A 17,185-nucleotide genomic window follows, 5' to 3' on the forward strand; every position below is an offset into this window, starting at 1 on the left:
GATGAGATAACAAACATTGGGCTGGTTATCAGTCAAGAAAGACCTGATGATACGTGCCCTAGCCTACAACGCAAAGGCACTATGGATTCATTTTCCCTGGTTGACACAGACATGCTCAGGAAAGACCAATGGCGCCGAAGAAGAAAGCAGACGTTTTAAACGCCCCCAACCGATTGTGTTTTTTTGTTCGTTTATTTGCGTTGATTGTAACTTATTTTTTTACTCATTTTGTATATAATGTTGCCGCTACTGTCTCTTATGACCGAAAATAACTTCTGGACATAGGGACTGCGATTACTCACCATGGACTGGCAGAATCCTTTTATTCCTTTTACGAGTCTGACAAACCTGACGTGAATGATATACTGCTTTCTCTGGAACAGGCCCAGATCCCTGTGATTTGCATGAAGAGGAGGCGGAGAAAAAGGGGCCAGAAGGCGGGCTGCCTTCTGAGAATTCGTAGGCGATCGAATAAACCCCCCACTTCCTTCCATTCTGCATGCAAACGAGCAATCTTTGGAGAATAAAATTGATGACCTACGGACAAGATTAAACTACCAACGGGACCTTCAAAACTGTAATATCTTATGCTTTATGGAGTTGAGGCTGAACGACGACACTATCAACATACAGCTGGCTGGTTATACGCTGTACCGGCAGACTATGTATTTTTTGTAAATAACAGCTGGTGCACGATATCTAAGGAACTCTTGAGCTAGAGTATCTCATGATAAGCTGTAGACCACACTATCTACCTAGAGAGTTTTCATCTGTATTTTTCGTAGCTGTTTACATACCACCACAGTCAGAGGCTGGCATTGAGACAGCATTGAATGAGCTGTAATTCCGCCATAAGCAAACAAGAAAACTTTCACCCAGAGGCGGCACTCCTATTAGCCGGGGAATTTCATGCAGGGAAACAAATCCATTTTAGCAAATTTCTATCACCATGTTAAATGTGCAACCAGAGGGGAAAAACTCTGGACCACCTTTACTCCACACACAGAGACGCATACAAAGCTCTCCCTTGCCCTCCATTTGGTAAATCTGACCATAAGTCTATCCTCCTGATTCCTGATTACAAGCAAAAAATTCAAGCAGGAAGCACAAGTGACTCAATCAATAAAAAAGTGGTCAGATGAAGCAGATGCTAAGCTACAGGACTGTTTTGCTAGCACAGACTGGAATATGTTCCGGGATTCCTCCGATGGCATTGAGGAGTACACCACATCAGTCATTGGCTTAATCAATAAGTCGTCATCCCCACAGTGACCATTCGTACAAACCCTAACCAGAAGCCATGGATTAAAAGCAACATCCGCACTGAGCTAAAGGCTAGGAGCAGGATTCTAACGCAGAAGCTTATAAGAAATCCTGCTATGCCCTCCGGAAGAACCATCAAACAGGCAAAGCATCAATACAGGACTAAGATCGAATTGTACTGCACCGGCTCTGACGCTCGTCGGATGTGGCAGGGCTTGCAAACCATTACAGACTACAAAGAGAAGCACAGCCGAGAGCTGCCCAGTGATATGAGCCTACCAAATGAGGTAAACTACTTCTATGCTCGCTTTGAGGAAAATAACACGTAAACATGCATGAGAGCACCAGCTGTTCCCGGAAGACTGTGGGATCACGCTTTCCACAGCCGATGTGATTAAGTCCTTTAAACAGGTCAACATTCACAAGGCAGCAGGGCCATATGGATTGCCAGGATGTGTACTGCGAGCATGTGCTGAACAACTGGCAAGTGTCTTCACTGACATTTTCAACCTCTCCCTGTCCGAGTCTGTAATATCAACATGTTTTAAGCAGACCACCATAGTCTCTGTGCCCAATAACACAAAGCTAACCTGCCTAAATGACTACCGACCCGTAGCGCTCACGTCTGTAGTCATGGAGTGCTTTGAAAGGCTGGTCATGGCTCACATAAACACCATCCCAGAAACCCTAGACCCAATCCAATTTGCATACCATCCTAACAGATCCTTAGTGATGACACTAAGGTAACCTGCCTAAATGACTGTGGTAGGCTTGATCACCGACAACGATGAGACAGCCTATAGGGAGCAGGTCAGAGACCTGGTCATGTGGTGCCAGGGCAACAAGACAAAGGAGATGATTGTGGACTACAGGAAAAAGAGGACCGAGCACACCAACCATTCTCATCGACAGTGCTGCAGAGGAGCAGGTTGAGAGCTTCAAGTTCCTTGGTGTCCACATCACCAACAAACTAACATGGTTCAAGCACACCAAGACAGTCGTGAAGAGGGCACGACAAAGCCTATTTCCCCTCATCATTTATGCATAGTCACTTTAATAACTCAATCTACATGTACATATTACCTCAACTAACCGGTGCCCCATTGACCATGTACCGTTACCCCCCTGTATATAGTCTCGCTATTGTTATTTTACTGCTGCTCTTCAATTACTTGTTACTTTTATTTCTTATCTGTATTTTTTTTTACTGCATTGTTGGTTAGGGGCTTGTAAGTAAGCATTTCACTGTAAGGTCTACTACACCTGTTGTATTCGGCGTATGTGATTAATATCATGTGATTTGATTTGAAGTGCTATCACAATTTAAGCCTTCTACCTGCCTTCTTGATCCTATCCCCATCACCTTCGTCAAAACAGTTTTTATTTGCATATCTGAAGAAGTGCAAGCTATTGCTAATCATTCCCTGTTCACAGGCACTTTCCCCACTGCACTAAAAACTGTTATGGTGAAACCCATTCTGAAGAAAAGTAATCTAGATTCTTCAGCTCTTAGCAATTTCGGCCAATCTCCATCCTACCATTCTTAAGCAAAATTACAACCAAATCATTTTGTATTTGTATTTTAGAAAAATTCCAATCTGGTTTTTGGGCCCACCACAGCATAGGCAGCCTTAGTTAAAGTGGTAAATTATCTTAGAGCCAACACAGATGCCAAACAGCTCTATGCATTCGACACTGTTGACCATGATGTCCTTCTGGACATACTGGAGAGGTGGGTTGGTCTCTTCGGTCCAGTTCTTAATTGGTTTAGGACCTATTTAACTGGTTGAGAGGTTTGTCACCATTAGTGAACATAACTCAGAGAAAATAAATATCACATGCAGCGTTCCACAAGGTTCAATTTTGGGTCCTGTACTGTTCAGTTTATACTGTATATGTTACCCCTTGGCAGCATTATCAGAAAGCACAGCATTGATTTTCACTGTTACCCAGGCGATACACAACTTTACATTTCTGTGTCACCAGAGGATTTTAGCTCCTCTGATAAATTATTAGACTGTATTAATGATTTAATGGCTCCCAACTTCCTCCAGCTAAATCAAGCCAATACTGAGGTACTTATTGTTGGAGCCAAAGCACAGAGAGAGAATCTGGCCGCACATTTGAATTCACCGGCAATAAAGTAAAAAGAAAAAACCTAGGTGTTATTTTAGAATCTGAACTTGATTGCGAATTTCACATTAGGAATGTGACCAAAATAGCTTTTTACCACCTGAGGAACATTGCCAAATGCGGCTGTTTCTCTCTCAGGCTGATACAGAGAGACTCATCCATGTTTTTATTACAAGCAGGCTTGACTACCGTATTGCTCTCCTGTCTGATCTACCCAAGAAAGCCATTGGTCAACTGCAAAATATACAGAATGCTGCAGCACGTGTACTGACCAAGACCAGACGGAGAGCACACTGCCTGTGAGTTTTAGAATTCATTTTAAACTTCAATTGTTTTTTAAATCCATCCACGATTGTGACCCCAATACATGCCAGACATGCTTTTAAATTATGTACCCAGTAGGTCCCTCAGGTCCTCTGGCACTGGCCTTTTAACTATCTCAGGACCAAGAGGCATGGAGAGGTAGCCTTCAGTTACTATGCCCCGAGCCTCTGGAATAGCCTGCCAGAGAACCCAAGGTGGCCGAAACTGTGGACATTTTTCAAAGAGATCTCAAAACGCACCTTTTTAGCTTTGCTTTTCCTTAGGGTGCTTTTTAGTCGTTCAGTTTTATTGTTATTCTTTTGTTTTTTATCCTCTTATGTTTGTTGTGTAGTAAATATTTCAGTTTTATTTTTCCTGTGAAGCACATTGTGTTTGTGCTGTATAAATAAAGCTTGATTTGACTTGATTGTCTCAAGGCTTAAAAATCCTTCTTTAACCTGTCTCCTCCCCTTCATCTATACTGATTAAAGGGGATTGAACAAGTGACATCAATAAGGGATCATAGCTTTCACCTGGAATCCCCTAGTCTGTCTATGTCATGGAAAGAGCAGGTGTTCTAAATGTTTTTTTTACACTCAGTGTATATATTGCATGTTTCATTTTTCTGACCTTAACCATCTCCTGGGCGATCTGTCTGGTCTTGTTGACATCCAGGATGACTTTGGCATCCCTCACCACCGAATATAGAGTCCTTCCCTTACACAAGCTGAGAGAGAGATAGACATTACACCTTAACAACACATCATACTATACATTAGAATAGAGTAGAGTAGAATAACATATTCATCTTCACAGCAAGAGATACATTGCTTCATGAAATCATATGCTATGTTTTAAAATTATATTTTTTTTACCAGGGGGGCATTGTTAATTAAATTAAATTAATGAAATATGCACAATGATGATGGTATCACTTCTAGCGTAGGGAAAACCCATCCTGTCATGCCAACCCCTACTGGTGACATATCCTCTAATCACATTACATTACATCGCCAATTGACCACAAACTGAGCATTTGGCTTTGTAGTGGAGGAATAACTGGTGTGACATCTATCCCCAAGGCCCCTTGTTTGGGCTCAGAGGGAAGGCGAAGGATGAGAGCAGAAAACAACTAAAGCCAGGGGCTGCCTGCAATCTTTCTATCCACTACTGGTGAATCATAGAATGGTTCCACGAAAGCAATGTCCTCTGATCATTTTGAGCCGCCGACTACTCAACTGCACAGTATGTCATTATCATTTAATCAAAACAAGCGTAGGCCATATTTTATACCAGACCATTTTGCTGTCATGTTGAAGGCCCTTGTGAAAGTATAGAGCTTCACTCTCATTCAAATGTAGAAGGATTCCTTGATTCTTGTCAAGGTTGGGCATGAGAGGTCAGGGGGAGGTGGAGAGGGAGGGGAAGAGGAGGTATCAAAGGAAGTTTCATCCCAGAGTGCAGAATTACATATTCTCGCCCCAATAGCGCCTCTCCCCTCCTAACCCTCACACCCCTCCTCTCACCCCAAAGCCTTCCCCCTCACCCTCCTCACCTCATCCTCCCATCCCCCTCGCCCCTTCCACTCACCTCCTTACCCCCTGCTCTTACCCCTGAGCCTTTCCCCTCACCCCGACTGTGACGGCTTGACGCAGATAGGTGACATCCAGATGACCTGAGGGCCAGCTGATACCAGAGCTTCATGCATATTCATTCATACCAAGTCGTAAGGTGACAGGAGCCATTTTTAGCATCTCTCTGGGCCCTCTGTGGTTCCAGATGACGAGGCAGGGGCCTTATGTCGCCTGATGTTGCACCATCACCGTCAACAACTTCAGGTACCGTTAAAGATCTTAAAGATCCATGGATGTCATCAATTACTGCCATACCTCATTGAAGAGTGGGTGTGTCGTACGCACGTCCGGGTGTGCGTGCATGCATGTGCGTGTACTGAAGGTTTTGAAAACAGCCAGGGATGGCACTCTTTTCTAATCAAAAGCAAATAAAGTCACCAAAACAATCAGAGAGCCTAACTTTGAAAGCTGATTAATTCATCTGTATGGACAGAAACCTACGGTGACGAGAAAAGATTGTTCCACGCTGCGGACATTCTTGCAAATCAGTCCACACACAGCCACTCATGAAGAATCAAACACAAACAATCAATATTTATATTTTCCAAATCACTGACGAAACCTGCATCCCCACCTGGTATGAGTCAATTTCTACCTCATTCAGGTTACATTTTTAAAATGTTTTTCCTGATGCTTTCTGGGGTAATGGGTCTGAATAGAATAATTAAGACTCCTGTTCCGCAAGCTATAATAAGAGCAAGCTCGGCTAGCTATGACTAATAAATACCAGTATTCCTCTGACATTGTCACTTACTTTGATTTCATGCACTCGCTCATTTCTAGCACTCAGGACTTCAGAGAACGATAGATCGATCATTTGTATCCACATTTCTAGGCAAGCAGTCAAAACCTTATGAGCCATGTTTGGCCTACGCTCGGTCTTATACTTTAGACAACATGACATGGTATCTGTATGATATTGTATTCTAGTTCCCATTATTAGTCATTCAATGTCCTTTTTTATTCATGATGACATGTATTTAAGAAGAACAGAGCACATAAATTAATTATTCAGTTTGCACATGTAAACCACAGCAGAGATCATTTTCCTCCATAGCCACATATAATAGGGGTAGTCCATATATGAGGTGTAATCCCAAACATGTTACTCTCCTGGAATCATTTGCAAATGAACAATTGTGAAGAACATGCTATAATTTCCATTTTGGTGATGGACGTACAGTACAGAGCAACTGTCTAACCCTACATCTGCCGTGGATGATTGTGTTTTTGTACAAAGCAAAGCATACACTTTGACTTTGAGTCCTCTTAACTATTGTTTGCGAGTGTTGGTGGTTCGCTGATGAGTAAACTTCCCTGAAAGCTCCTAGAGATAATGCCTGTATGATTTAGCTAAAGAGCTAATGCGGTTTCAAATCATGCAAATCCAGTGGATCATCGCAGTCAGTAGCATGCTTGGGGCCAGTGAAAAAAATACAGTAATTATGCTTAACTTTTTTTTTCTAAAATAAACTGTTCTTTAGTTATGTTGATTATTTAATCGCACGCGCTGCACACATATAACCTAAATATAATCTGTTGGGCAGAGAGATCGCGTAGCTCTTAAACAGTTGGTTAATGAATGGAGCAGTTTAAAACCTGTTGGGGCTAGGGGGCAGCATTTTCACTTTTGGATGAAAGGCGTGCCCAGAGTAAACTGCCTCCTACTCTTTCCCAGATGGGAATATATGCATATTATTATTACTGGTGGGTAGGAAACACTGAAACTGTTTGAATTATGTCTGTGAGTATAACAGAACTCATATGGCAGACAAAAACCTGAGAAGAAATCCAAACAGGAAGTGAGACCTCGATTTTGAAAACAGTGCCATTTGAAGTCCAGCTTAGATATGGATGTTTATGCACTTCCTAGGGCTTCCACAAGATGTCACGGTCTTTTGATTCTAGTTGTATGATTCTACTATAAAGGAGGGGCTCATAATAGCTCTTTGAGTGGGTGGTCTGGCAGAAAGCCTCGGTCTCGTTGCGCATAGTCAATATTAGGCGCCTTATGAATGTACTGTACTCCCCAGCTTTGGAGAACCCAGAGGTGGTGGTCTCACTTGATGCGGAAAAAGCGTTTGACCGCGTTGAGTGTGAGTACCTAACAGCTGCCCTTTATAGATTTGGATTTGGCCAAATTCATTGCGTAGATAACGATTCTTTATTTTCCCCCATGGCTTCGGTACGGACTAACAACTTGTACTCTGACTATTTTCCCTTGCACTGTGGATCCAGACAGGGTTGTCCACTCTCCCCCTTTGGCAATCGAGCCTCTCGCCATTGCACTACGCTCTAATGATGCCATTCAAGAAATAATCAGGACGGGTTTAGAACAGAAAGTCTCGCTATATGCTGACGACCTCCTTTTGTTTATCTCTAACCCTGATACCTCATTGCCACGTGCCTTATCTGTTCTTAAAGAGTTTGGATCAATCTCAGGGTACAAGCTGAATCTAGGCAAGAGTGAGCTTTTTCATGTAAACAAGGCTGCTTTAAAGTGCTCTTTTACAAGTTCTCAGTTTAGGATTGTCCGGGATCAATTCACCTACTTGGGAGTTAAAGTGACAAGGAAATATTCAAATTTGTTTCAGGAAAACTTTGTTGCTCTAGCAGACAGTTTGAAACAACCTTTTTGGAATTCGCTACCTCTTTCTCTTATCAGAAGGATTAATGTCATTAAAATGAGTGTGTTGCCCAAATTTGTATATTTATTTCAATGTTTACCCATTTTTATTCCAATTTTTTATTTTTATTTCACTGGATCAAACATTCATGCATTTTATTTGGGATGGCAAGGTACCACAGATTGGTAGAAAACATTTACAGAAGCCTAAGTCATTGGGGGGTTTAGCTCTACCAAATTTTCAGACATACTATTGGGCTGCAAATTTCAGAGCCCTTCTGTAATGGCTGCAGACTGATCCTACTGGCCCTAGACCACTCTGGGTCCAGATGGAGTCTGAATCGTGTAAACCTGCTGCACTTTCTTCTGTGTTGTGCTCGTCTCTCCCAGTGTCCCTAGGCAAAATGTGTGTCAACCCAATTGTAAAGCAGTCTCTTAAAATTTGGAATCAGTTCCGTTTAGACTTTAGCCTCCAAGGCTTTTCTTTATCAGGCCCAATCAATCAGAACATTCGATTTCCTCCATCTTTGAATGATGGGGCTTTTGGCATCTGGCACTCACTAGGCCTCTCCTCACTAGCCCAATTATTCTTTGATGATACATTTGCCTCTTTTGCTCAGCTGCAGGAAAAGTTCAACCTCCCTCAATCCCACTTTTTCCACTATCTCCAGACTAGGAACTTTGTCAGAGCTAACACACCTGAATTTCCCCATAGGCCTGCGAATACAGCTATAGAGAGCATCTTGGAGCTGAACAAGCTTCCTAGGGGTGCAATTTCAGATGTATATGGAATCATTTTTAACTTACAGAACCCTTCTTTGGTGCCTTTAAAGACTCGATGGGAAAAGGATTTGGGGGAAGAACTTGGGGAAGACACCCTGGGAATCTGTGCTGCACAAGGTGCATTCGTCCTCTTTTAGCACTAAACACAGCCTCATTCAATTCAGGGTGGTTCACCGTATCCACTGGTCTGGGGCCAAACTTGGAAGAATATTCTCTGATTTTGATCCTACCTGTGTCAGATGTAAAATGGAACCAGCCACACTGTTGCATATGTTTTGGGGCTGTCATAAACTGTCAGGTTTCTGGGAATTAACATTGAAATGTTTCTCTGAACTTTGCGACCTTTTGCCACATTTCAGGCTTCAAACATAAAGATATAAAACTGTATTTTTTTGTGAAGAATCAACAACAAGTGGGACACAATCATGAAGTGGAACGACATTTATTGAATATTTCAAACTTTTTTAACAAATTCAAAAACTGAAAAATTGGGTGTGCAAAATTATTCAGCCCCCTTAAGTTAATCCTTTGTAGCGCCACCTTTTGCTGCGATTACAGCTGTAAGTCGCTTGGGGTATGTCTCTATCAGTTTTGCACATCGAGAGACTGACATTTTTTCCCATTCCTCCTTGCAAAACAGCTCGAGTTCAGTGAGGTTGGATGGAGAGCATTTGTGAATAGCAGTTTTCAGTTCTTTCCACAGATTCTCGATTGGATTCAGGTCTGGACTTTGACTTGGCCATTCTAACACCTGGATAGGTTTATTTTTGAACCATTCCATTGTAGATTTTGCTTTATGTTTTGGATCATTGTCTTGTTGGAAGACAAATCTCCGTCCCAGTCTCAGGTCTTTTGCAGACTCCATCAGGTTTTCTTCCAGAATTGTCCTGTATTTGGCTCCATCCATCTTCCCATCAATTTGAACCATCTTCCCTGTCCCTGCTGAAGAAAAGCAGGCCCAAACCAATGATGCTGCCACCACCATGTTTGACAGTGGGGATGGTGTGTTCAGGGTGATGAGCTGTGTTGCTTTTACACCAAACATAACGTTTTGCATTGTTGCCAAAAAGTTCAATTTTGGTTTCATCTGACCAGAGCACCTTCTTCCACATGTTTGGTGTGTCTCCCAGGTGGCTTGTGGCAAACTTTAAACGACACTTTTTATGGATATCTTTAAGAAATGGCTTTCTTCTTGCCACTCTTCCATAAAGACCAGATTTGTGCAATATACGACTGATTGTTGTCCTATGGACAGAGTCTCCCACCTCAGCTGTAGATCTCTGCAGTTCATCCAGAGTGATCATGGGCCTCTTGGCTGCATCTCTGATCAGTCTTCTCCTTGTATGAGCAGAAAGTTTAGAGGGACGGCCAGGTCTTGGTAGATTTGCAGTGGTCTGATACTCCTTCCATTTCAATATTATCGCTTGCACAGTGCTCCTTGGGATGTTTAAAGCTTGGGAAATCTTTTTGTATCCAAATCCGGCTTTAAACTTCTTCACAACAGTATCTCGGACCTGCCTGGTGTGTTCCTTGTTCTTCATGATGCTCTCTGCGCTTTTAACGGACCTCTGAGACTATCACAGTGCAGGTGCATTTATACGGAGACTTGATTACACACAGGTGGATTGAATTTATCATCTTTAGTCATTTAGGTCAACATTGGATCATTCAGAGATCCTCACTGAACTTCGGGAGAGAGTTTGCTGCACTGAAAGTAAAGGGGCTGAATAGTTTTGCACGCCCAATTTTTCAGTTTTTGATTTGTTAAAAAAGTTTGAAATATCCAATAAATGTCATTCCACTTCATGATTGTGTCCCACTTGTTGTTGATTCTTCACAAAAAAATACAGTTTTATATCTTTATGTTTGAAGCCTGAAATGTGGCAAAAGGTCGCAAAGTTCAAGGGGGCCGAATACTTTTGAAAGGCACTGTATATATAACACTGATATAGATCCTTTTTGGAGTCCTGCCCATAGGTACCCCCCTGTCAAGAATCCAGTCGGACACTGTTGCCTATACAACTCTTTTAGCTAGATGGCTAATACTACAGAACTGGAAGATGGCAGCTCCCCCATCTTATAAATATTGGGGGAGAGATGTGTTGTGCTCTCTGAAACTAGACATTTTTTAATTCAATTCATGTGGGAGCCCCAAACTGTTTAATGAGGCTTGGGCTCCATTCCGGTCTTACTTTAAACAGTCCATCCTCTGATGGCATTCTTATTAAAACCAAAATAAGTCTGTATTTGACCCACCTGTGATTTAAGGGTTGGATGAGCATTTCGAGCATTTGTGTTTTTTTTCTGGGGGATTAAGGTTGATGTGCTTATTGATTGTGACCTGCGGATGCCTTGTTCATCAGAGACTAAGGTGTGAGCTTGTTTTTCCAGTTATTTTTATTTTTACATTTTGTTCACGCCTACATAAAATTATATTATTCATTTTTTTATTTTAAAGCATTGTAAACTTTTTATTTTTGTTCCAGTGGATGGTCGGTCTGTGGCCATGACTGTCTGTGAGTGGTTGCATTTCTCCACCCCTATCCCTTGACTGTTTACAGGAACAATGGTGAGGTGTTTGCTCTGTCCCTGTACTATAGATTGCCCTTTAACCTTTGTAGCCTTCTGCCTGGTGTGTTTAACTTGTCTAAAGTATGGTATATTTAAAGCTATTTTTAAAAATGTATTATTTGTATTTTTTCTTGTTGAGTATATAATTTATATTGCTTTGTGTTGTCTTGTCTGTGTATGTGTGTGTGTAAAACTTAATAAACAGATAAGTAACAACTCAATGTTTATATCCCTGTCACGCCTTGGTCATTGTGTTTTGTGTTTTCGTTATATATTTGGTCAGGCCAGGGTGTGACAGGGGTTTATGTTATTGTATTTCGTATTGGGGTTTGTAGTATTTGGGATCGCGGCTGATTAGGGGTGTTGTATAGGCTTGGCTGCCTGAGGCGGTTCTCAATCAGCAGTCAGGTGATTCTCGTTGCCTCTGATTGGGAACCGTATTTAGGTAGCCTGAGTTTCGCTTTGTCTTTCGTGGGTGATTGTTCCTGTCTCTGTGTAGTGTTCACCAGATAGGCTGTAATAAGTTTCACGTTCCGTTTGTTGTTTTTGTATTTATTAGTTATTTCATGTATCGTCACGATTTTCTTCATTAAAGACATGAGTAACCACCACGCTGCATTTCGGTCCGACTCTCTTTCGACAAACGAAGAACGCCGTTACAGAATCACCCACCACATACGGACCGAGCGGCGTGGTAACAGGCAGGAAAAGCGAAAGGAGGACGTTATGGACAGCAATGGCATGGAGTATACGACGTGGGAAGAAATCGACAGGTGGGCGGCCGACCCAGAGAGAGTGCAGGAGCCCGCATGGGATTCGCTAGAGCAGTGCGAAGAAGGCTATAGGCGAATGGAGTTGGAGAAACAGACACGGCGGCGCAGAGCGAAACCCGAGAGTCACCCCAAAAAATGTATTGGGGGGGGGGGGGCTCAGAGGGAGAGTGGCTGAGTCAGGAGATGGACCTGAGCCAACTCTCCTTGTTTTTCGTGGGGAGCCAAGGAGGAGACCAGAACCAGAGCCGGTGTTAGAGGTGAGCGAAGCAGAGACTGTGAAGGAGTTAATGGGGAAAGTGGAGTGGAGAGTAATGAGGGAGTTGCTAGCTTGGTGCTATAGATATCATATTCGTCCGACGGATCGTGTCGGGGATTTGATGGCACCTGAGTTAGCGCTCCATACTCGTCCTGAGGTGCGTGTTAGTCAGCTGGTGAAGTTGGTGCCAGGCCTCCTGTGCACATCCCTAGCCTTGCACATCCTGTGCCACCTCCACACACCAGTCCTCCGGTAGCAGCTCCCCGCACCAGGCTTCCTGTGCGTGTCCTCGCTCCAGTATCACCAGTGCCCGCACCACGCATCAGGCCTACAGTGCGCCTTGCCTCTCCTGCTCTGTCGGAGTCTCCCGCCTGTTCAGCACAGCCAGAGCCTTCCTTCCCTCCTGCGCTGTCGGAGTCTCCCGCCTGTTCAGCGCAGCCAGCGTTTTCCTCCTCTCCTGCGCTGTCGGAGTCTCCCGCCTGTTCAGCGCAGCCAGCGTTTTCCTCCTCTCCTGCGCTGTCGGAGTCTCCCGCCTGTTCAGCGCAGCCAGCGTTTTCCTCCTCTCCTGCGCTGCCGGAGCCTCCTGCCTGTTTGAAGCAGCCTGAGCTGCCAGTCTGCAAGGAGCTGCCATTCTGCAAGGAGCTGTCAGTCTGCAAGGAGCTGTCAGCCTGCATGGAGCTGTCAGTCTGCAAGGAGCTGTCAGTCTGCAAGGAGCTGCCAGTCTGCAAGGAGCTGTCAGCCTGCATGGAGCAGTCAGAGCTGTCAGTCTGCATGAAGCAGCTAGATCCGCCAGTCAGCCATGATCTTCTAGATCTGCCAGTCAACCAGATTCTTCCAGATCAGCCTGTCAACCAGAATCTTCCAGATCTGCTAGTCAACCAGAATCTTCCAGATCTGCTAGTCAACCAGAATCTTCCAGATCTGCTAGTCAACCAGAATCTTCCAGATCTGCTAGTCAACCTGAATCTTCCAGATCCGCCAGCCAGCCAGGATCTACCGGAGCCTACTACCTACCTGAGCTTCATCTCAGTACTGGGCTTCCTCTCAGTACTGGGCTTCCTCTCAGTACTGGGCTTCCCCTCTGTTCCGGGCTGCCCCTCAGTTCCGGGCTGCCTCTCAGTTCCGGGCTGCCCCTCAGTCCCGAGCTGCCCCTCAGTCCCGAGCTGCCCCTCAGTCCCGAGCTGCCTCAGTCCCGAGCTGCCCCTCAGTCCCGAGCTGCCCCTCAGTCCCGAGCTGCCCCTCAGTCCCAAGCTGCCCCTCAGTCCCGAGCTGTCCCTCAGTCCCGAGATGCCCCTCAGTCACGAGCTGCTCCTCAGTTCTGTGGGGTTCTGGGTGAGGACTATTAGGCCATGGTCGGCGGCGAGGTTGGATTATCCCAGGACGCGAAGGGGAGGAACTAGGACATTAATGAAGTGGGGTCCACGTCCCGAGCCAGAGCCGCCACCAAGGACAAACGCCCACCCGGACCCTCCCTATGGTTTTGAGGTGCGTCCGGGAGTCCGCACCTTGGGGGGGGGGGGGGGTTCTGTCACGCCTTGGTCATTGTGTTTTGTGTTTTCGTTATATATTTGGTCAGGCCAGGGTGTGACAGGGGTTTATGTTATTGTATTTTGTATTGGGGTTTGTAGTATTTGGGATTGCGGCTGATTAGGGGTGTTGTATAGGCTTGGCTGCCTGAGGCGGTTCTCAATCAGCAGTCAGGTGATTCTCGTTGCCTCTGATTGGGAACCGTATTTAGGTAGCCTGAGTTTCGCTTTGTCTTTCGTGGGTGATTGTTCCTGTCTCTGTGTAGTGTTCACCAGATAGGCTGTAATAAGTTTCACATTCCGTTTGTTGTTTTTGTATTTATTAGTTATTTCATGTATCGTCACGATTTTCTTCATTAAAGACATGAGTAACCACCACGCTGCATTTCGGTCCGACTCTCTTTCGACAAACGAAGAACGCCGTTACAATCCCATGACAAATTAGCTAGCAACAGCAAGCTAGCTAAATAGGACAAATTAGCTAGTAAATGCAAGCTAACTAGCTAAATTGCCATACATGTTTAATGCTTTTCGACCTGTCCCCAAATTAATGTCATTGGTTCAGAGTTTGTTTTGATACTTTAACCTGCGTGTCGTGATCGTTTTTGGTGTAGGGGGACAAAATAAATGTATGCACGATCGCACACGATGGCGCACACGCGCAGCCGGTTTGGGTTCCGTGTAACCAGTACTGCTAGGGTGAGTAAAATGGTCAGAGTGGGGTGTTCTCTCATTATGTGTCTGGAATTAATGTTAGCTTGGGTGCTTGACTGTAGTTGTGAGGTCAGAGCTTTCGGAACAACCCTACTTATTGGCCAGAGCATCCAGTGTGCGCTCTGAACGCGAAACCACAGATAGAGCGATAGGGCATGTAATGCTTAGTGAGCTGTTCTCTCTCTCTTAGATGTCTGGAAGTAGCTGGCAAGTTAGTACAGAACGGTTGGAACAGCCCTTAAAGAGATGGATGGGGCTAAAGCTTAAGAGGGTGTGAACAATGCAGAATGGGTGGAGACAGTGAAGGGCTCTCCAATTGTAGTACCAAAACATTGAAAGACGGTTTTCTCCAAAACTGAGTTTACAAATTGATCAATTTTCAAAGCAGAATTACTTTCCAATTGTTTCCTCAAATGCAGTGTTTGATTTTCTATTTTGTAGCTTTGAGTCTCTACTTTTATCCAATGTAAGACACAGAAATTCAAATATTGCTACATAAGACCGAATCCAGGTGGTGAGTCACAAATAATGAAGAGAAATTATAGATAAAACGTATTGGTTCTCATCGGCCATTGGACATAAACACAACAAGTTGGAAATGGCAAATTCAACAATGAGTGGTTTGGAAGGAATCCGTGTCTAACTGCAAGCATTGCAAAGCAATCAGTGGAGTGGTTGTGTGGTCCAGAGTCTGGGTTTAAGGGTCTCTTTTCCAAGCTTAAAATTATAAACATTCAACATTGGCCAGATACAAGTACCTTCAGTCCAGTAAAATAGAAAAGCGAATTATTTCCATTCATGTTCAGCAGTACCTCACAAGTGCTACACCAACTGATCTATTTTGTTATCAAAGCTTGAGTTTTGAAATATAATATGGTCTGAGAATAACAATATTGGCAGGCCAGGCATATGGGCAACATGCTGTGATAATATATTAGGCCTACTGCCCAAACGTCATTCATACAGAACAGTTTTTATTAAGTTAATGTTACATTTTTTAAGTCATGTTTAAAAAAATGTTTACAGGCGGTAGATCTCAGTTTGCTTTTTGACTGTGAAAGTGATCTTAACTCAGAAAAGATTAGTGACCACTGCTCTAAATACTCCAATTCATGTAGTTAAGTTAAAAAATAAATATATATTAAAAATATATATAAATTCCTAACAACATTCAAACCAATGAGGGTTCGGAACTTTAAAGCCAATTATCCCAGAATCATATTTTTGCAGAACCGTATAGTCTAAAGGTCCAGGTTAATGTATTCTTAATTTCAGTCTTGTTTGAGAATAATACCACACCAGGAAGGAATTTTCATAGTAGTGAACATTGTACTACACCACAACAGTGCCATGTCTGGACGAGGGAATGTTCAGATGTTTCTGCTATGACTTAACTCAACAGTATGATTATCAATTGAACTGCTTCACCTGAAAGTATGCAGTTCTACTTGTGAGGAATTTTGGATTGCCCCTTTACCTTAACATACATTTATTTTCTTAGCCGCAACATCGTCTGTATCTTTTCTTATATAGCCACAAACATTTCATATTTTATTCATATAAATTCTCTGCCACATACAGTAAACACCCTGAGATGAATCATCAAGTTTCTTGGAGGACCCTGATACATGATAAATGACAAACAATACCATGCTATTAAACCTATAATAAAACCAACATGTCCCTCTAGAAAAGTATTCAGAGGAGTTTGCAGACCATTCAGAAAGGCAACTCTTTGTGTAAGCACAGATCTCTACACAAGATGTGAGGGCCATCGAGAATCACTGCACATCTGAGTTAGGTCAACCCAGTGCACTTCAAATCAACCAGCCAGACAGCACAGCCCGGACACACACAGGGAGGGAGTAGGGAGAGAGTGAGGGATCGAGGAAGGGGTGCGCAAACCACAGCCCTGCAGTGCCTTTTGCTTCATTGACACTGCCATGTCACCCACTTCCCAGTCCAGACACACGCGAGTTCCCCAGAAGAGAATGGAGCCTTGTGTGATGTATAATGGATCCACCAAGACATCACCCTTGTTGAGAGAGACTCTGAACACTGCTGGGACCCAGGGTAACAAAGGCTGGGTCACTCAGGGTACATAGAGTGCATTTGGAAATTAATTCAGACCCCTTGAATTTTTCCACATTGTTATGTTACAGCCTTATTCTAAAATTGCTGAAATACATTTTTTCCTCATCTTTCTACACATAAAAGCCCATAATAACACATAATTTACAAATAAGAACCAGATATACCCTATTTACATACGTATTCAGACCCTTGAGACTCAAAAATGAGCTCATGTGTGTCCTGTTTCCATTGATCATCCTTGAGATGTTTCAACAAGTTGATTGGAGTCCATCTGTGGTAAATTCAATTGAATGGAGATAATTTGGAAAGGCACACATCCGTCTATATAAGGTCCCACAGTTGGCAGTGCATATCAGAGCAAAAACAAAGCCATTAGGTCAAAGGAATTGTCCGAAGTGCTCCGAGACAGGATTGTGTTGAGGCACAGATCTAGGGATGGGTACCCCAATTTTGCAGAATTGAAGGTCCCCCAAGAACACAGTGACCTCCATCATTCTTAAATGGAAGAA

The 17,185-nt window shown here is 43.6% G+C and overlaps 1 protein-coding gene across 1 annotated transcript in view; it reads right to left on the bottom strand.

Annotated features, from left to right (window-relative positions):
- Positions 1-17,185, bottom strand: part of LOC109874064 (kinase suppressor of Ras 2) — an 81,137-nt gene that overhangs the window by 13,651 nt on the left and 50,301 nt on the right. Inside the window, exon 13 of the mRNA XM_031815671.1 lies at positions 4,330-4,426. Coding sequence (XP_031671531.1) covers positions 4,330-4,426 — 97 coding nt within the window. The remainder of the gene's footprint in view (positions 1-4,329; positions 4,427-17,185) is intronic.

Source organism: Oncorhynchus kisutch, linkage group LG3 (assembly GCF_002021735.2).
Source record: "Oncorhynchus kisutch isolate 150728-3 linkage group LG3, Okis_V2, whole genome shotgun sequence".
Lineage (NCBI taxonomy): Eukaryota > Metazoa > Chordata > Actinopteri > Salmoniformes > Salmonidae > Oncorhynchus > Oncorhynchus kisutch.